Below are 19,721 nucleotides of genomic sequence, written 5' to 3'. Positions count from 1 at the left end.
AGGACCCGGGTTCAATTCCCAGCACCCACATGGCAGCTCACAACTGTCTATAACTCCAAAATTTGACACCCACACACCAACACACATAAATTAAAATTAAATAAAATTAAAAAAAAAAAAAAAAAAGAAATTCCAGAATCATCCCTGCTGCAGTGAATCAGGGGTCAGAGGTGCAGTCAGCTTTTATATACAGGCTTTATGCTGCTTACAACCACAACCACCACAACCACAGCAACCCCAACTACAACCACCCCCAGCCCTGTTAGGCCTGGAGAGACGGCTCAGTGGCTAAGGGTACTGGCTGCTCTTGCAGGAGGAACGTGGGTTCAGTTCCCACCACCCACAAGGTAGCGCTCAGCTGACTGTGGTTCAGCTCCAGAGGATCTGCTGCCCGCTGCTGGCCTCTGTGCATGTTGCAGGCACATGGTGCACAGACTTACACATAGGCACACATACAGGACCGGTTTTCACACAGACTAATCACCCTGTCCTTACGAGCATCACCACAAGACAGACGCTGCAGCTGGGAGCATCACTATCAGACCCATTGGTGGCTGAGGCCGCTAGGGTGAAAAGCAGGAGAGCCGTGCCTCAGAGCCTGCTTCTAGGTGCAGCCCGTGCTCGCTGTGGGGCCATGACTATTCTGGTGCGTGAATTCTAATAGAAATGCTGTCACAAGGGGAAGAACTGGCAGAAACCGGACTCTCCGGGAGCACCAAATGTATCAGACTTCGTTATTTATGCTGCGGGTCAACTTGCGTCACTTAAGGTTATACAGGCACAGTGTAAAAAAGAACATTCCTGTCTGCCACTTATCAATAAGTGGCACTAACAATAAGTTCTAGTTCATTAATCAATTAAATCTTAATTATTCTCAAATGATGGTGGGCCAAGCACCATTTCCCCCTATTAGTTCTTACTTTGGTTGTTTTGAGGCTGTGTCTTACTCTGTAGCCCAGGCTGGCCTCAAACTCCTGACTCACTCTATCATACTGACTTACTACACACACACACACACACACACACACACACACACACACACACACATTTCTTTTTCTCTTTTGGTTTTTCGATACAGGGTTTCTCTGTGTAGCCTTGGCTGTCCTAGACTCACTTTGTAGACCAGGCTGGCCTCGAACTCACAGCGATCCGCCTGCCTCCGCCTCCCGAGTGCTGGGATTAACAGTAAAGGCCACCACTACCCTGTTTACAATCTTTTTTTAAGACAAAGCCTCGCCCACTATGTAGCACAGGCTGTCCTGTAACTCACTCTGTAGTACAGGCTGCACCGAACTTACAGAGATCCCCTGCCTCTGCGTTCTGAGGCTGGGATCAAAAGCGTGGGCCACCACGCCTAGTTTTATTTTGCGGATTTTGAGATGAAGCAGCTAAGGTATTCTGTGCAGTGAGAGCAGAGGCATCAGGCTGTCTGTCCAAGGTCTGCGTGCCGCTCTCTCACCCCTGGGCCACCTCGGTAGCTTCAGGGAGCACGGACTTTCCCTGTGCTTCCACCGGTGCAGCGATGAGGGGTACTTTGTTCTCGGCAGGCAGTGACAGGGTGTCACAGGGGGAGGAGCTTTGAGCATTAGGGGACAGTGAGTCCGCTATTGGATCTGGTTGGCGCAGGCCAGCGCCCCAGACACGGTTTTCCCTGTGAGGAAGCCCTAGTGTGGGCACAGCAGCAGGCTGTCTCCACAGCATCACCAGGGCTGGACTCCGTAGGCCTGGGGTGTAACCTGTAGCTTGCATTTCCTAGTTCACTGTCACTGTTGCTGTCGCCGCCACTGCCTGAGGACCATGTTTAAAAGCCAAAGCTCTAGAGCATGCTTTTATTTCCCTAAACCCTTCCTAAATCTTATCACCAAGTCCTTAAACACCTTTCAAAAAAAATTTCACCAAATTTCAGCAAGTAGTGGAGACATAAAAGAACACAGCCTACAAGTACACACACATCCACAGACACACACCCATAGACACACACCCACAGACACACATCCATACACACACACCCACAGACACACATCCATACACACACACCCACAGACACACACCCATACACACACACCCACAGACACACATCCATACACACACACCCACAGACACACATCCACAGACACACACTCACAGACACACATCCATACACACACACCCACAGACACACATCCATACACACACACCCACAGACACACATCCACAGACACACACTCACAGACACACATCCACAGACACACCAATAGACACATCCATACATACACACCCACAGACACACATCCATACACACACACCCACAGACACATATCCATACACACACACCCACAGACACACATCCATACACACACACCCACAGACACACATCCACAGACACACCAATAGACACATCCATACATACACACCCACAGACACACATCCATACACACACACCCATAGACACACACCCACAGACACACATCCATACACACACACCAATAGACACACATCCATACACACACCCACAGACACACATCCATACACACACACACCCATAGACACACATCCATACACACACACCCACAGACACACATCCATACACACACACCCACAGACACACACCCACAGACACACATCCATACACACACACCAATAGACACACACCCACAGACATACATCCATACACACACACCCACAGACACACATCCACAGACACACCAATAGACACATCCATACATACACACCCACAGACACACATCCATACACACACACCCATAGACACACACCCACAGACACACATCCATACACACACACCAATAGACACACATCCATACACACACCCACAGACACACATCCATACACACACACACCCATAGACACACATCCATACACACACACCCACAGACACACATCCATACACACACACCCACAGACACACACCCACAGACACACATCCATACACACACACCCATAGACACACACCCACAGACACACACCCATACACACACACCCACAGGCACACATCCATACACACACACCCACAGACACACACCCACAGACACACATCCATACACACACACCAATAGACACACATCCATACACACACACACAGACACACATCCATACACACACACCCACAGGCACACATCCATACACACACACCCACAGACACACACCCACAGACACACACCCACAGACACACATCCATACACACACACCCACAGGCACACATCCATACACACACACCCACAGACACACACCCACAGACACACATCCATACACACACACCAATAGACACACATCCATACACACACCCACAGACACACATCCATACACACACACCCACAGGCACACATCCATACACACACACCCACAGACACACACCCACAGACACACATCCATACACACACACCCACAGGCACACATCCATACACACACACCCACAGACACATCCATACACACACACCAATAGACACACAGACCCATACACGACACATAAGCATACACACACATACACCCATACACACATCCATAGACACATATGCATACATACACAAGCACATGCACACATACGCACATGTACACTGACACGCATACATATAAGTATGTACACACACACACACACACACACACAGTCCCCAGTCCCACATGGTCCTGTGCCCACAGCTGTAGTGGTGACAACTGACCTGGGCCTGGTGGGCTCTGCCTGTGACAGTGGCTGTTCTGTTGACAGGACACACTGACTATCAAACACAGTTTCCAAGCCCAAAGCCTTTGGTTTATAGAACCTCACATCACAACAGAAGCAAGCCAGCCTGGAGCCCAAGCTGCGGGCTGACTCTCTTGACCCCCCGACAAATCAGGGCCTCTCTGCAGAAGCCTCCAGTGCCACTGCCCTACCTTAAAACCACAGACGTTTGTTTTGGTCAAGAGAGGGCAAGAGTTCAGATGGATTAAACACTCTGTGCTGTTTTCCCAGGTGATGATGATTCAAGGCCTGTAAACCTCAGAGGTGACAAAAGAGTCACCCAGCGGCCAGCGATCGATGTCTTAGAACACTTTCAAATCGTCTAATGGAGAATGAGACGTTTTTTTCACTGCTCACTAAAGTGTCCTTGGGTTGGGGGAGGGGCCAACCTTTCTTTCCGTTGTTTAGGTTTTGTTTTGGGTCTCACTACGAAGCCCAGGCTGGCTTTGAACGCTGGCTCCCCCACTCGGCCTCAGTGCTGGAGATTTATTTCTGGCACACGCAAGCACACCTGGCCCTAGACACTAACCGCACGGTTTACTGCCTGTGTCCTGTCCCCCCTCCTCCGCCCCCACCCCCCGAAGATGAGCATCTAATCAGTGGGCCCTATCTTAAGACCGCTCACTCTAAGCGCAACAGGCCCCAGGAGAACCTTTTTTCTGCCTTCCTTGTTTCAAAATAAGTCTAAAAACACCTTCAAAATCTGCTTCAAGCAAGAGTCAAAATTAACAGCATGGCTTCCTCCCTTTCTGAATGGTCTTTTGACCATAATGCTTGACCCCTAAAATCTACGGTTAACAATGACTCTCCTATCAACGCCAGCCAACTCAATAAGATGTGAAGGAAACCTTCACAGACGCCCACTAAGGCCGTCTGCTGCCGGACGGCAGACCGGGGAGAGCAGCCTTACCTTCCAGCACAGGTACAGCAGGGTGAGGATGGGCACCGAATACCGCAGGACCCAGACCTGTGGGGCAGAGACTCTATTTAGATGGCACGTCTCTGGACCTCTTGGGCCTCAGAGCCTGGCGCTGTTGACGCACGCACGCACGCACGCCTTCCGAAGACAGCGACAAGACAAGATGCGCTGAAGGACGCATCAGTCTCTCCAGCTGCCAAAGCCCTGAGCTGAGCGAGCCACCGGCAGCTTCCACTGTCCTGCCACCCAGTGAGCGTAGACGGCAGAGCGGTTGGTTCTTAGCGATGGGCTGCTCGGCCCCATCACGCAGATGCTGGTAAGCTATTTTTAGGAAAATGCCCTATAATAATGATTTGTAATTCTGGACAATGGAACTACTGGGAAGTTTTTAGTTTTAATTTCCCTTTTTATTGCATTGCTAAGTTCTGTGTATAGTGGACATTATCTGACACGTAGAGATCTAAGTGACCTGATGTAGCTGACGACCAGACTCTGCTCTGTTCTCGCCTTGAGTTCCTGCGCAGACTTCTCTCGGGGATGGACTGTGACCTGGGACGTGGAAGCTGCGTAGTCTCTCCTCCTCAAGCTGCCTTTGCTCATGGTCTTTTATTACAGCAACAGGGAGCAAACTAAGATGGAGGGGACTCACAGGGGTGTGGGAGACGGCAGGGTGCGGACAAGCAGCTAGGACGCATTGTACACACGTATGAAACTGTCCAAAAACTTAAGTGAGTAACGCAGGATAACTTAAAGTTATAATTAAAATAATAAAAATTTTTTTTTTTTAAGTCCTCATAAAAGAACAAGTGAGTGAATCCGGTCTAAGCGACACGCGGCACCTGCCGAAATGCTCGGGGGGGGGGGAACTGATACTGAGGACACACTACAGCTGTTTCCGACTGACAGACGGGACGGGATGGCACTGACCCTCTTTGGGTTACAGAGGTGAACCAGCCTCAGAAGCAATTCCCAGATCTCAGAGCTGCAGAGGCCGAAGGACGCAAACACGCACATGTGCGAGGTCCACAGGTACTTCATCCTGAAACAGCAGAGTCGGAGGTCAGCAGCCTGTGCGAGGGAGGGAGGGGGGGAGGGGGGGAGGGGGAGGGAGGGGGAGGGGGAAAGGGAGGGAGGAAGGGAGCGAGGGAGGGGAGACGGGGAGGGAGGGGGCGAGAGATGGAGGGGGAGGGAGGGGGAGGGGGGGAGGGGGGGAGGGGGAGGGGGGGAGGGGGGGGAGGGGGAGGGGGAAAGGGAGGGAGGAAGGGAGCGAGGGAGGGGAGACGGGGAGGGAGGGGGCGAGAGATGGAGGGGGAGGGAGGGGGAGGGGGAAAGGGAGGGAGGACGGGAGCGAGGGAGGGGAGACGGGGAGGGAGGGGGCGAGAGATGGAGGGGGAGGGAGGGGGAGGGGAAAGGGAGGGAGGAAGGGAGCGAGGGAGGGGAGACGGGGAGGGAGGGGGCGAGAGATGGAGGGGGAGGGAGGGGGAGGGGGAAAGGGAGGGAGGACGGGAGCGAGGGAGGGGAGACGGAGGAGGGAGGGGGAGAAGAGGGGAGGGGGGAGGTATAGAGGGAGGGAGGGAGGGAGGGAGGGGGGAGGGAAGGAGGAGGCTCACACACACTGACAAGGCAGTCTTGAGGCCAACGCTAGCGCTAACGGGCTACCCATCCATTCCAGCACTTTCAAGGCGCGATCACACAGGTAACTGAAGGACGCTTGCAACCAAGAAAACCACAGACGGAAATACTCCACAGAGGGAGGAGGACACGGAGGGCAGATCCCCGGGGGCAGAATCACCGACAAAGGCGACTGCCACGTCTTGAATCCTGCAGCTCGATAACGTTAATTAAAGACCTGTCAAGTTTGGCTCAGCGGTTAAGAGCACTGGCTGCTCTTCCAGAGGTGCTGAGTTCAATTCCCAGCAACCACGCGGTGGCTCACAACCATCTGTAATGAGATCTGTTGTGCGGGTGTACATGTAGGCAGAACACTGTATGTATAATAAATAAATCTTAAAAAAAAAAAAAAAAAGACCTGTCAAGTTAAATCAAAGACATGAGGGGAGAAGGAAGTACCTCATCGTACTCAACGCCAAGACGCCGAACAGAACGGTGTGGGTTAAGTTGTAGGCGGCTTCCGGCTTCAGGTCAACCGCACGCTTTCTTGTCTGACCCACGGACTGCGGACCTGCAGAGTCGCTGGGGGAAACAGCAAAGAGCAGCATTGAGCTGGATGTGGAAGTCTGACTTGGCTTTTCCTGTGCGAGGAAGTGAGTCAGCATCGGATGCACCCCCAGATCCAGCGAGCTCGGCAGGCTCTGCACCCGGTCAGCTGGCTCTCCCGCGCTGGACGCAGACGGGGTCCTGTCCGCCTGTGTGTCTATAATAGCATTAACTGTGCTGTCTAGAAGAACTTTCCCGTTTCCAGGGGATAAGGCTTCTCTTGAGCTAGCTTGTAACTGATGAGGTATTTCCATAGTTCCTTTTTAAAAAGATTTTTATTAAAAAAAAAAATTTTTTTTATGTGTCTGTGTGTGAGTTCCTGAGGAGGCCAGATGAGGCCACCAGGTCCCCTGGGACTGCAGTCGCAGGAGGTTGGGAGCCACGCAACCACAGGTGCTGAGAATCCAACTCAGAACTTCTGGAAGGACCAGGCGGCACTCTTAGCCACTGAGCCATCTCTGCTTTAGCCTCAGCAATCGTAAGGCTGAAGAGGCCTTGGCTTCCGCTAACCACAGCTTCCGTGCCTGGAAGTCACAGGTCGCCAGCGTTTTAGGCGCCTACGCAGAAAAGCTGCTTCTCTGAGACCCCCACCATGCTTTCATGAGTGACAGTGGCTTCGACTTTTTAATTTCCTTTCACTGAAACACAGATCGTAAGTGCAAAACCCACAAGCTTGATGGCAAGTATTCTACAAGTCTGCCCAAACCTGCCCCGTGCTCCCTGACACTTCCTTCCTGTGGGCGGGAGACACGGGCAATGACTTCATAGGAGCTTCAGTAAATACTCACAACCACGGGCCACGCAAACCTTGTGAGCTTCCCAACGACAGCCAAGGGGACTAATGAGCAATAATTAGCTCTTTATTTTTCTGGTACTGGGAATTGAACCTAGGCCTCAGGCATGCCAGACAAGTAATGTACCGTTGGGCTAATGTCCCGCCCTTATTTTCCCTTGCTATTTTGAAACAGTCTAAGTTGCCCACAATGGCCCTGAACTCATCTTAGCATAGGGTGGCCTTGAACTTGTAATCCTCCTGCCTTGGCCTGAGTGGCTGGGCATACAGGTCTGCTGTGTTGTCATGTATGAAGTCCTCACTTGAGAACTGTGTGATGGGGTTACGAAAAAAAGACACAGACAGACACCAACACACACAGACACACACACACACACACAAAACAACCTGCCCCCCCCCATTTTCAGTTATTTTATTATTTTGTACTGTGCCACATTGTAACCCTGACTGCAAACAGGACCCAGGCTGCATGTGCCTCCTCTAGAAGAAAGAAAAAAGCCACGTTCAAACCAACCCAGACTCGTGAATCAACAACAGGTGGTGATACCTAACGCCTACAAAGGGGTCTTTGGAAGGAGACTCTATTTCCTACACTTGGTGTGGTTTTCACACTGTTACACAGCAGCCTCACAGCGGGTCTTCCTGTCGGACAGGAAAGGAGACAGAAATACTGACAGGTCCCCTGACTCACCAGAGATGGGCTCTCCCGTGCATACTGGCTTAGACAGGAAACCAGCCCACCCCAAACTGGGTGCACTCTCTTTCCAGATGAGCAGCGAGCGCTCTTATGCTCTGGGCCTGTATTTTCGCCCTCCCTGCCTCCCTCCCTCCCTGCCTCCCTCCCTCCCTCCCTCCCTCCCTCCCTCCCTCCCTCCCTGCCACCCTCCCTGCCTCCCTCCCTGCCACCCTCCCTGCCACCCTCCCTGCCTCCCTCCTTCCCTCCCTCCCTGCCTCTCTCCCTGCCTCCCTCCCTGTCACCCTCCCTGCCTCTCTCCCTGCCTCCCTCCCTGCCACCCTCCCTGCCACCCTCCCTGGCTCCCTCCCTGCCTCCCTGCCTCCCTCCCTCCCTCCCTGCCTCCTTCCCTGCCTCTCTCCCTGCCTCCCTCCCTGCCACCCTCCCTGCCACCCTCCCTGCCTCCCTCCCTGCCTCCCTCCCTGCCACCCTCCCTGCCACCCTCCCTGCCACCCTCCCTGGCTCCCTCCCTGCCTCCCTGCCTCCCTGCCTCCCTCCCTCCCTCCCTGCCACCCTCCCTGCCTCCCTCCCTCCCTCCCTGCCTCCCTCCCTGCCTCCCTCCCTCCCTGCCTCCCTCCCTCCCTCCCTGCCTCCCTCCCTCCCTCCCTGCCACCCTCCCTGCCACCCTCCCTGCCTCCCTGCCTCCCTCCCTCCCTCCCTCCCTGCCTCCCTCCCTCCCTCCCTGCCACCCTCCCTGCCACCCTCCCTGCCTCCCTGCCTCCCTCCCTCCCTCCCTCCCTGCCTCCCTCCCTGCCTCCCTCCCTGCCACTCTCCCTGCCTCCCTCATCTCCCACCCAGAACAGCTCCATTACAGCAGGCGTGTTAAAACTCCCACCTGAGATTATGAAAGGCCACAACTGACGCTGTGACCACCGTCACCAACAGGACAAACATGTACGCGTAGAACAGCAGCGTCTCGGAGAGCCTCTGGAACGTGTTGAGGGGCAGGAGGCCGAAGGCTTCTTCGCACAGATAGAGATTTGCATCGAAATCCCTGGGGAAGAGGCAAGCCAGTTACACCACTGCAGGGCAGAGCGGAGGTCCCCACGGGCTCAGCATGGAAGGACAGGCCACGGTCCCACGCCAGTCCTACCTTGTTGCTCCAAACCCAAATTTGGCCTTCAGAAATTTAAAGATGTGCTCGTCTGACTTCAGGTTAAGGATTTTCTGTTAGGAAGAGAGAAAAGGAAATGAGCTCTCCGTGCCCTGGGTGCGGCTCCCTGGCAGCCCGTGCCGGGCACAGCTCAACAGAAGCACAGGGGCTCAGTCACAGGCAGCTCCCGAACGCACACCTCTGCCTCATCCCCCGCCGCCTTTCAAGGGTGACCTTCTACTCAAACACCCGCAAGACCTCAGCATGCGACGTGGACAGAAGAAAGGCGGCCTTTTCGGTTTTATATCCGAAGATCAAGCAGGGGATGTGAAATCTCAAGCAGGTACTCAGCCAGTGTGGCTGCCGGGTTCTGGTTTTGAGGACACAAGTGACAGGACTCATCGGTACATAAACAACTCCGGACAGAAGGAACCCTAAAGTGCAGATGCCCCCAACTCCAGTGTTTATCATTAGTGATTGTAATTTTAATTTCTATAAATTTAGCTTTTATTTATGGAGTATAAAACAGTCGCATAATAGAGACAGTGGGAGCTGGAAAGATGGCTCAAGCGGCGAAGAGTCTAGACTGCTCTTGCAGAGGGCTTGACCTGGGGTTCTTGGCAACCAAGTAGGGCAGCTCCTAACTATGTGTAACTACAAGTCCAGGGGACCTGGTGCCCTCTTCTGGCCTCCATGGGCACTGCACTCATTGTACAAACCCATCCACAGGCACACACATATGCATCGTTAAAAATAAAATCTTCAAACAAAGATGGAAAAATAGTATCAGATGAAAAAGCACAGGGAAAAAAAAATAAGATAAAACCAGAGTTAAGATGAGAAAACAAAATATACTCATTAGCAATGAGGAAAAAGTGAGGCTTGTGCCTTTAGGTAGCAAATGTGTAAACGCTCCAGGCAAGCCCAGTCTGTACAAGGACTTTCACAGACTGCCGTAGCTCTCTGCTGATCAAGGGCTCTCTACTGGTTCAAAGAGCAGGATCAGCGAGTCTGTCAAGTGGGACATACAAGCTGGCCAGTGAGCCCAGTCAAGCCTTGCTGCTACCACAGGAACCGGCTCAGGGAATCCTTCAGACAGTCCAATCGTCTATGTGTTGTTTGCATACAAACATATTCTTCCATGCTCTTTTTTGGGGGATGGGGGACCATGCGAGGTACTGGACTTACGGCCTTGCACACCCTGAGCAAGCAGCCCCCTATCCCATTGCAGAGCACAGAGCCTTGAACTCAGGAACCCCCTGCCTCAGTCTCCTACCTGCTGGGATTACAGGTATAGACTTGAAACCAACTCTAGATTACTTACAATATCAAATAAATTCTATATAAGTGGCTGTTATACTGTATTATTTAGGAAATATGATAAAAGTCTATACATGTTCAGTATTGATACATTTTCAGATTGCATGTGTGTGCGTGCGTGTGTGCGTGCGTGCGTGCGTGCGTGCGTGCGTGCGTGCGTGCATGCATGCGTGTGTGTGTGTGTATGAAGGCAGATGTTAATGTCAGGTGTCTTCCTCCATCTTAGAACTTGAAGCAGGGCCTCTCTATGAACCTGGAACTCTCTGACTCTGGTAGGCCGGCTGGTGAGTTCCAGGAACATGGCTGTCTGCCTCCCGGGTGCTGGGATTACAGACACATGGCACCAAGCCTAGCCTTTCACAAGGGACCGGAGGTCTCTGTGCTTGGACTTTACCGACTGAGCCATCTCTCTAGCCCCTTTTCTGAGTAATTTTGAGTCCTCCAAACTAGGAAACCGTGGGTCTGAAATGGCGTTTAAGAACAAGGTGGCAGCTAGATGAGGTGGCACACGTCTGGAATCCCAGCACCCTGGGAGGCAGAGCCATGTAGATTGCTGTGAGGTCAAGGCCAGCCTGGTCTACAGAGCGAAACCCTGTCTCGACCTCCGCCCCCGCCCCCCCCAAAAACCAAAAACAACAACATGGTAACATGTTCACTGTGGTTTGGTGACTGAAAGATTTTTTTCTTTTTTTTTTTTTTTTTTTTTTTTTTTTTTTTTTTTGGTTTTTCGAGACAGGGTTTCTCTGTGTAGCCTTGACTGTCCTGGACTCGCTTTGTAGACCAGGCTGGCCTCGAACTCACAGCAATCCGCCTGCCTCTGCCTCCCGAGTGCTGGGATTAAAGGCGTGCGCCACCACGCCCGGCAGATTTTTTTCTTGACAGTCAACAAGCGAAATGAAGAGATGGCCATTCTCCTCTGGGGGGGAGGGAAGATGTTTTCACAAAGGCCTCTTATGCCAGACCAGCATTCAGGAAGAGGAGAAATGGGATGTGGAAGGTTCTGATAAAATCCTGCTGCTTGAGACTGGGGAGGTGGGTTAACACCACCATTTATAATGGAAGTTTTGGTTTCTTTAAATTCAGTGATGCTATGTAAACATGTTGTTTTTTTGTTTTTGGTTTTTCGAGACAGGGTTTCTCTGTGTAGTCTTGACTGTCCTGGATTCACTTTGTAGACCAGGCTGGCCTCGAACTCACAGCGATCCGCCTGCCTCTGCCTCCCGAGTGCTGGGATTAAAGGCATGCGCCACCACGCCCGGCTGTGTAAACATGTTTTTGTTTTAATTCCAAATGTGGGATTTCAGTTTGCCCTTTGGTTTGTCCACAGCTGATAACTGTGTTGTGCTGGAGTGTGGCCTTTGCCAGCTAGAGTCGGCTGAATCCTAAGGACTCCGAGGGGCATAAAAATGGGAGCCTAAAGAGGGAACGGGCGGAGACTGAGGGAGGATTGCCCGATGCGTATGCTGCTTACCTGGGCTACTGGGTATTCTGAGGGCTGAGATTGGTTTTGCCCCTAAAAAGAACCCAATGACCCTAACCAGCTTTTTTCCTTCTAACCTTCTTTCTCTCCTACTTAGGGTTGGGCTGAGCTCCAGATCATGTCGATCACAATCTTACAAGGCGTGAGGCGGAGGCAGGCAGGCTCCCATCAGCTCCAGGCCAGCCCACTCTGCCCAGTGACCAGGCTAGTTAGTATGTGTGATTCTATAGTTATTTTTAATTCATTTTTTTTTTCTGGTGGGAATGGAACTGAGGGCTCCGTGTACTCTGAGTTCATAACCTACCTATGACATCCCAGCCTACAGTTGTTCATTTTAACTTAGCAAAAATAGACTCACATCTTCTTAAAAAAATGATAAACAAATAAACTCATGTATAATTCTATCACATAGGTGGGTAAGGGAGTGGGGTATGTAGCTCAAGGTCAGCTAGGGTATATACACACTCTGTCTCAAAAATCTCCCAAATAAGACAAATAGGAAATAGTTATTTACTGCTTATGGAGATGGCTTCAAATGTGGCAAACAAGCCACTGGACAAAATGTCCTCATTTCTGCTACAGACAAAATTCTGCCTAAAAAGGGGCAAGCTTGGATGCAGGCAAAGTTGATGGCCAAACTCTTGCCAAGTCAGGGTAAGCAAGTCCTCAATAGTTCCTGCCTCACAAATATGTCTATCAGATATGCTGGGCCAGAAGGCAGAAGAAGATGCTCCAACGTTATGGAAAGCATTGGGTGACTTCTCAGGCAGCAAACTGTCTCTGTCATCTTCTCATTTTGGAAGCTGCTAACCTACACTCCATGCATACTCAGGTAATTAATTTTATTCCTTCTCAAGTCTCTAATGGGGTTGAAGACCAGATAGTTTAGTTTTACAATTAAGCTTAGTTGTTTAGGGGCTAAGATGTTTTTAGGTCTAGATAGATGTTTTAAGTTGATAATGATGAGATATGATAGCGATTTACGTTCAGAATTTTAGACTCGCCAAGATATGAAAGATATTTTTCTTCAAGGCCAAATACAAATAGTTAAAAGACTATGATTGTAACATTTATATAATTCCTGACTGTTTCTTGGCTGTATGTAGTGTATTGTATTTATATGTTAACAATATAAATGTATAAAAAAAAAAAGAAAAAAATTTTAAAAACTGGAAATAAAAAAAGAAAGTGGTTATTTAAAAAAAAAAATACCATAGTGCTAACAGGAAATAGTTAATGTTTTTAAAGTTGAACCTTAACTCTTGAGTTCAAGGAAGGACACTGTGCTGGCTAGTTTTAGAAAGAAGCCTTAACTGAGAAAAATGCCTTGATAAGACCAGGCTACAGATAATCCCGAAGGGCATTTTCTTTCTTCTTTGTTTGTTTGTTTTCTTTCTTTTTCTTTTCTTTTTAAAAGGGTTTCTGTGTGTATTCTGACTGGTCTGTAGGCCAGGCTGACTACGAACTCACAGAGATCTGAGGCATGTGCCGCCACCGCTCAGCGGCATTTTCTTAATTAGTGATTGAAGTGGGAGGACCTGGCTCATGGTGGGCGATGCCGTCCCTGGGCTGGTGGTCCTGGGTTCTGTAAGAAAGCAGGCTGAGTTGGGGGCTGGAGAGATGGCTCAGAGGTTAAGAGCACCGACTGCTCTTCCAGAGGTCATGAGTTCAATTCCCAGCAACCACATGGTGGCTCACAACCATCTATAATGTGATCTGACACCCTCTTCTGACCTACAGGTGTACATGCAGGCAGAACGCTATATACAAAGCAATGAAGAAGAAGAAGAAGAAGAAGAAGGAGGAGAAGAAGAAGAAGAAGAAAAGAAGAAGAAGAAGAAGAAGAAGAAGAAGAAAAGAAGAAGAAGAAGAAGGCAGCAGCAGAAGCAAAAAGCAGGCTGAGCAAACCATGGGAAGCAAGCCAGTCAGCCTCCACGGCCTCTACATCAGCTCCTGCCTCCAGCCTCCTGCCCTATTTGGCTTCCCTCAACGGACTGTGACGGGGCATATGTAAGCAAAATAAGCCCTTTCCTCCCCGAGTTGCTTTTGGTCTTGGAGTTTGATGATAGCCATAGCAACCGTAACTAAGACAGATACCGTGGTGCTTTGACTGAGATGCCCTCCATGGGCTCAGGCATTTGAACACTTGGTCCTCAGTGGTACTGTTTGAGGAGGCCTGGGAGGTGTGACTACCTCTAACCCTCTGGAGGTAAGAGCCCAAATAAACTCTTCTCTGAGTGGCTTTGGCTATGGTGTTTGTCACAGCCACAGACAAGCAGCTAACACATGTGTGTTGCGAAGGGGAAGAGAAATTATTCACTAAACCAACGAAGCCGAGTGTGGCCCTGCTGGGTCGATCAGGACTCAGAGACTCAAGGGTGCTTTCCAAATGAGAACCATTTCTGATTAGGAGTTCAAAGCTTAGGCCGGGTGGTGGTGGCGCACACCTGTAATCCCAGCACTCAGGAGGCAGAGGCAGGCGGATTGCTGTGAGTTCGAGGCCAGCCTGGTCTACAAAGTGAGTCCAGGACAGCCAGGGCTACACAGAGAAACCCTGTCTGGGAACAAAAAACAAAAAACAAAAAAACCAAACCAAACAAACAACAGGTTCAAAGCTTATCTCCAACACCATAAATACATTTCAAAAACGGATCGAATCTCACATATCTCACCTTAATAATGTTGTTGAGAAAAAGTGTCAAGCAGAACACCAGAAGTAAATGCAACAGTAGTTTCCCAATCCTAGTCAGGAAGGTCCCGGTTTTTAGGTTTTTCTAGAAATTGAAAGAATTGTTTTAACTTTTAATTAACATTTAAATAAACTTTAAGGTCACTTTAACTTCATAAACACTTGAGATTACTTGGATATTTATACACTCAGGAAAGCATACATGAAGGACAAAACCTACTTTATTGGGTCTCTTTTCCTTTATTTCAATAATTTTACAAGACGTGTGAAGGTCGGGGGGAGGGGGGAATAATGGTGCTTAAAGGTCCAAGCAGGGACGAGGCTGCGAAAGGTGTGGGGCGCTGGTGAGATGAGACTAAGGATGTACGGAAGCGCCTTGTGGGAACCTACTACTTGGTAAGGTAATTAGAAATGTAATTAAGTAAAAAAGGATTTTGAACAGAGGTCACCTGTATGGGTGAACACGGGTGTCCCTAAACACGCAAGTTATTAAAACAACTCTGGTGTCCACACGTGGGAGACCTCCCTAAGACCCTACGACAACAGAAGTTCGTGGCTGCCCACTGTAACAGACGGTAAGGCCCTACTGGTGAAGACACCACATAAGCGGGCCTGACTGGGGAACTCCCTCTCAGAAGGCGATCTTTTTCACGGTGCAGGAAGGTGCTAGGCAGCAGCCAGGCCAGGTGTCCCGCTGCTGTGACAGTGGCAGAGCTGTCAGGGAGTAGCCAGCTGCTTTCTGAGTAGGCGGAGTCCACTCACTGGGAGGGGATTCATGCCTGGTTCTGTAAACTTAGCCAAAAGCATGTGGCTGGGGGAGGTCATGAGAACTGGGGAAAAACCTCTGGTGGCTGTTGTGTGGACTGGCCACACTGTCTAGGTGTCTTCTAAATATTTACATGTCTATCTGCAGGTCTGTGCTGCCCAACCTTGGCCGGAGAAGCTTCTCTTTGAGGTGGGAAGTGGTTGATGCAGAGACTCATATCTGAACAGAGTACTGAGAACTATTGACTCTTGAGTGTTTAGCCTGCAGTGTTCAAACTCCTCGGATCACACCCCACCAAGGCTCGGGGAACACGGGGAGAGAGCGGGAGGGTCAGAGGGTGGAGAGTAAAACCCTGAAATGCTATCAATCAGGACATGACATGGCAAATGTACTCACGAGGCCCACAGAGGGTACGGATACCTTCAAAAGCCCTACACAAGATCAAGTCAGACAAAAAGCCCAGTACAGAAGGGCTGCTGCTGCTGCTGCTGAGGCCCACCCCTAGCGGAGCAGCTCCTGACAGCTGATGGCTGATGGGAGGCGGACAGGCACCATCTGGAGGGCATGGCTCCCAGTCGGTTGCCCGTGCCACAGTGGATGACCCCCACAGACACTTGTATGAGTTTAGCATTAATTTGATTCAGCAGGTTAATTGTTTTTAAAGATTTATTTAGTTGTGGATTTGTGTCTATAAAGCACTCTATTTATATGTATGACTGCATGACAGAAAGGAGTATCCAGTCTCTTTACAGATGGCCGTGAGCCACCATGTGGGTGCTGGGAATTGAACTCAGGACCTCTGGAAGAACAGACAGTGCTCTTAACCTCTGAGCCATCTCTCCAGCCCTCAGCAGGTAATTTTCTAAACGAAGACCCACAGTTGGCAGGGGGACATGTTGGGGGCCCTGAGGAGACACTGAAGAGAGAGTGTGAGGATATAATCAGAATATATTACATCCATGGATGGATTCTCAGGGAATTAAGATACACACAAAAGAATTTTACACAATCCTGTAATACCGTACAAGATGCCCCATGCCCTTTTAAGTATTTGCTTGGACTCTGAATTCTGAAAACAGCTGACTTTAATTCACTTTGACGCCACCAACAGGATACATAGAGACAGGAAAGAGTGGTGCTACCACAAACAGCAAGGAGTCTAGACCCGGAAGACCGTGATGGGTGCACTGGCACTGCTGAGTACACGCACAGTTTTTGTTTTTCTCTTACATCGCAGCTTTACATCTATGACATGTAATAATGTAATTAAAGTACGCAACCTTGGCTAATGCCTGAGCTAAGGTTTCGGTTGCATAAGACACATGGCTGCTAGGAGGAAAGAATTGACACACGATCTGAGACAGCTCGGAATGAGTGTTTAGCACGCACTTTAACAAGAGAAGCCAATGTTAACCCCGCCGGCGCGCTCTGCTGGGAACTGGGTCATGTTTGCATTTGAATTCAGGATGAGAATAAGGTACAGTGAGTCACACATTCAAAAATAAGACTTTACAGGGCTGGAGAGATGGCTCAGTATTACGTGCCGGTCTTTGTAGAGGACCCCAATTTGGTTCCCAGCACCCACTTTAGTGTGCCCTGCCCTCACCGCCTATTGGTTTTTCGAGTCATGGTTTGTCTGTTACAGAGCCCTGGCTGTCCTGGACTCACTTTGTAGACCAGGCTGGCCCTGAACTCACAGAGATCCACCTGCCTCTGCCTCCCGAGTGCTGGGATTAAAGGTGTATGTGCCACCACACCTCCAGCACCCACTTTAGGCAGCTCACAACATATAACTGGTCCAGGGGATCTGGTGCCCTCTTCTGGCCTCTATAGGAACTGCAATTATGTGCACATCCACAACACACACACACACACACACACACACACACACACACACACACACACACACACTCAGAGAGGGAGAGGGAGGGAGGGAGGGAGAGAGAGAGAGAGAGAGAGAGAGAGAGAGAGAGAGAGAGAGAGAGAGAGAGAGAGAGAGAACCATTAAAGCAATTAAAAACAGAGCTTATAAAAATTTAAAACTCCTACCTGAAGCTTTCTTACAATTAATACTGAAAGGTTAAAACTGATGAGCAACGATCCCAGAATCATGGAGTTAAAAAACTGAAGCGTGCAGACGAGGAGCAAGCAGCTTATCTGTATGCCGTACAGCCAGGTAGCCTGCGAGGAGGACGACACAATGAAGATTCAAGGCATGGTGACAGAAAACATGCCTAGCTCCAAGAAACACTACCTACAGAAGGACACTACACTGTATAGATTCCATTTGTTTTTCACTGTTGGTGACAGAAAAAGTTTTTAAGATTCCTATTTAATTATGTGTGTGCGTACTTGCCTTTACGTAGGGTGCATGCCATACTTTCAGAGGCCAGAAGAGGGTGTCAGATCCTAATTTTCTAGACCCTCCACTTCAGGACCATGTTACGCATAACTACATTCAGTTTGTATTTATGCCCACATGACAGCTCACAGCTGCCTGCAATTCTGGGTCCAGGAGATCCAACGCCCTCTTCTGGCCTCTGTGGGCACTGCGTGCATGTGGTGTACATACATACGTGCAAGCAAAAACTCATACGTGGAAAAGAAATAAGTAAATCTTTAAAATAAAAAATGAATTGATCATTTTTAAATTCCATACTCAGCGGCAGATCTGACTCACTCTCGGTTGTGTGCTTCTAACCTCAAAGGAAACCAATGTGCTTCAAGCACGGAGAGTGAGGCCTGCGGGTTCTGCGCTTGCCTGGTGTCACCAGGGGCTCAGGGCATGGGATGGTAGCTGTCCTTAGGAATATGATGTGTCTCACTGTACACAGAAAAGCGTGGAAGAGAACAGCAATTGGTAGAAAGAATCAAAACCCAACAGCGACTGACCGAGGCAGTGCAGGGTCAGACTGGCACCTCACACTTCATACAAGCGAATTCCACACAATGATTATTCTGTGAAAGCTAGACCTTCAAGGCACTGCAAAACCGCAGTAAAGACCTGATTCTCAAATGTCCTCCCACAGGCTTGGTCAACAGCTGGCGGTACCTTAAAACCCGCCCCCCCCCAGAATAACATGCATGTATACAGTAAACATGATCATGTCCAGTCCCTGCTTCTGCCCTATGTCCCCCAATATGCTCCCTCCCTAATTCAGGCCTTTGCTTGTTTTTGAAAACATTACGCCTAGTTAGTGCCGCCCATCTGTGTATGGGTGTGAGCATCCTTCGGTGCGGGAGGCCCACTAGGACCACATCCTCAGGAGAGAATCATTCTCCCGCCCGCCTCACCATCCACCAGCGACGGAGGCGGGGTGGGGCCTTGTGCCAGCATTTCTGGTGGCTTGGCTGTGTGTGGCTCTTGTGCAGGCAACCACAGCTGACAGAGGCGGAAGAGCTGAGTCTTTGGGAGATGGGGCCCAGCACTAGGAGCGGCCACCAGCACGAGGCCCTCAGCAGCTACGCACACACAGCTCTGGTTCTGATCCTTGCTTCCTGCCTGCTGACGCTAACAAGCAGCTGCCTCACGCTCCGGACACCACAAATGGGCCCAACCCATCCCATCACCATGCCTTCACCAGGACAGACTGAAGTTTCTCTGAAGCCATGGGACCAAATAAACATTCATCCTTAAGCTGCTCTGTTCCAGTGGTGAGAAAAGTCACTAATATTACATTGTCACTAACATTACAGCGTCACTAACATTACAGCGTCACTAACATTACAGTGTTATTAACATTACAGCGTCACTAACATTACAGTGTTATTAACATTACAGCGTCACTAACATAGCGTCACTAACATTACAGCGTCACTAACATTACAGCGTCACTAACATTACAGTGTTATTAACATTACAGCGTCACTAACATTACAGTGTTATTAACATTACAGCATCACTAACATTACAATGTTATTAACATTACAGCGTCACTAACATAGCATCACTAACATTACAGCGTCACTAACATTACAGCGTCACTTACATTACAG

At 49.9% G+C, this 19,721-nt stretch overlaps 1 protein-coding gene across 4 annotated transcripts in view; it reads right to left on the bottom strand.

The window, feature by feature from the left end:
- Positions 1 to 19,721, bottom strand: part of DPY19L3 (dpy-19 like C-mannosyltransferase 3) — a 72,673-nt gene that overhangs the window by 14,989 nt on the left and 37,963 nt on the right. For all 4 annotated transcript variants that reach the window (XM_084770819.1, XM_084770820.1, XM_084770821.1 and 1 more), the window contains exons 9-15: positions 17,775 to 17,906; positions 14,943 to 15,044; positions 9,471 to 9,544; positions 9,213 to 9,371; positions 6,705 to 6,827; positions 5,562 to 5,673; positions 4,626 to 4,682 (exon numbers count right to left, since the gene is read on the bottom strand). In XM_084770819.1, the coding sequence (XP_084626945.1) occupies positions 4,626 to 4,682; positions 5,562 to 5,673; positions 6,705 to 6,827; positions 9,213 to 9,371; positions 9,471 to 9,544; positions 14,943 to 15,044; positions 17,775 to 17,906 (759 nt within the window). The remainder of the gene's footprint in view (positions 1 to 4,625; positions 4,683 to 5,561; positions 5,674 to 6,704; positions 6,828 to 9,212; positions 9,372 to 9,470; positions 9,545 to 14,942; positions 15,045 to 17,774; positions 17,907 to 19,721) is intronic.

The sequence above is a fragment of the Acomys minous genome (assembly GCF_964271855.1).
Source record: "Acomys minous genome assembly, chromosome: 20".
In the NCBI taxonomy this organism is placed as follows: domain Eukaryota; kingdom Metazoa; phylum Chordata; class Mammalia; order Rodentia; family Muridae; genus Acomys; species Acomys minous.
This window is presented reverse-complemented; position numbering and strand designations above follow the sequence as displayed.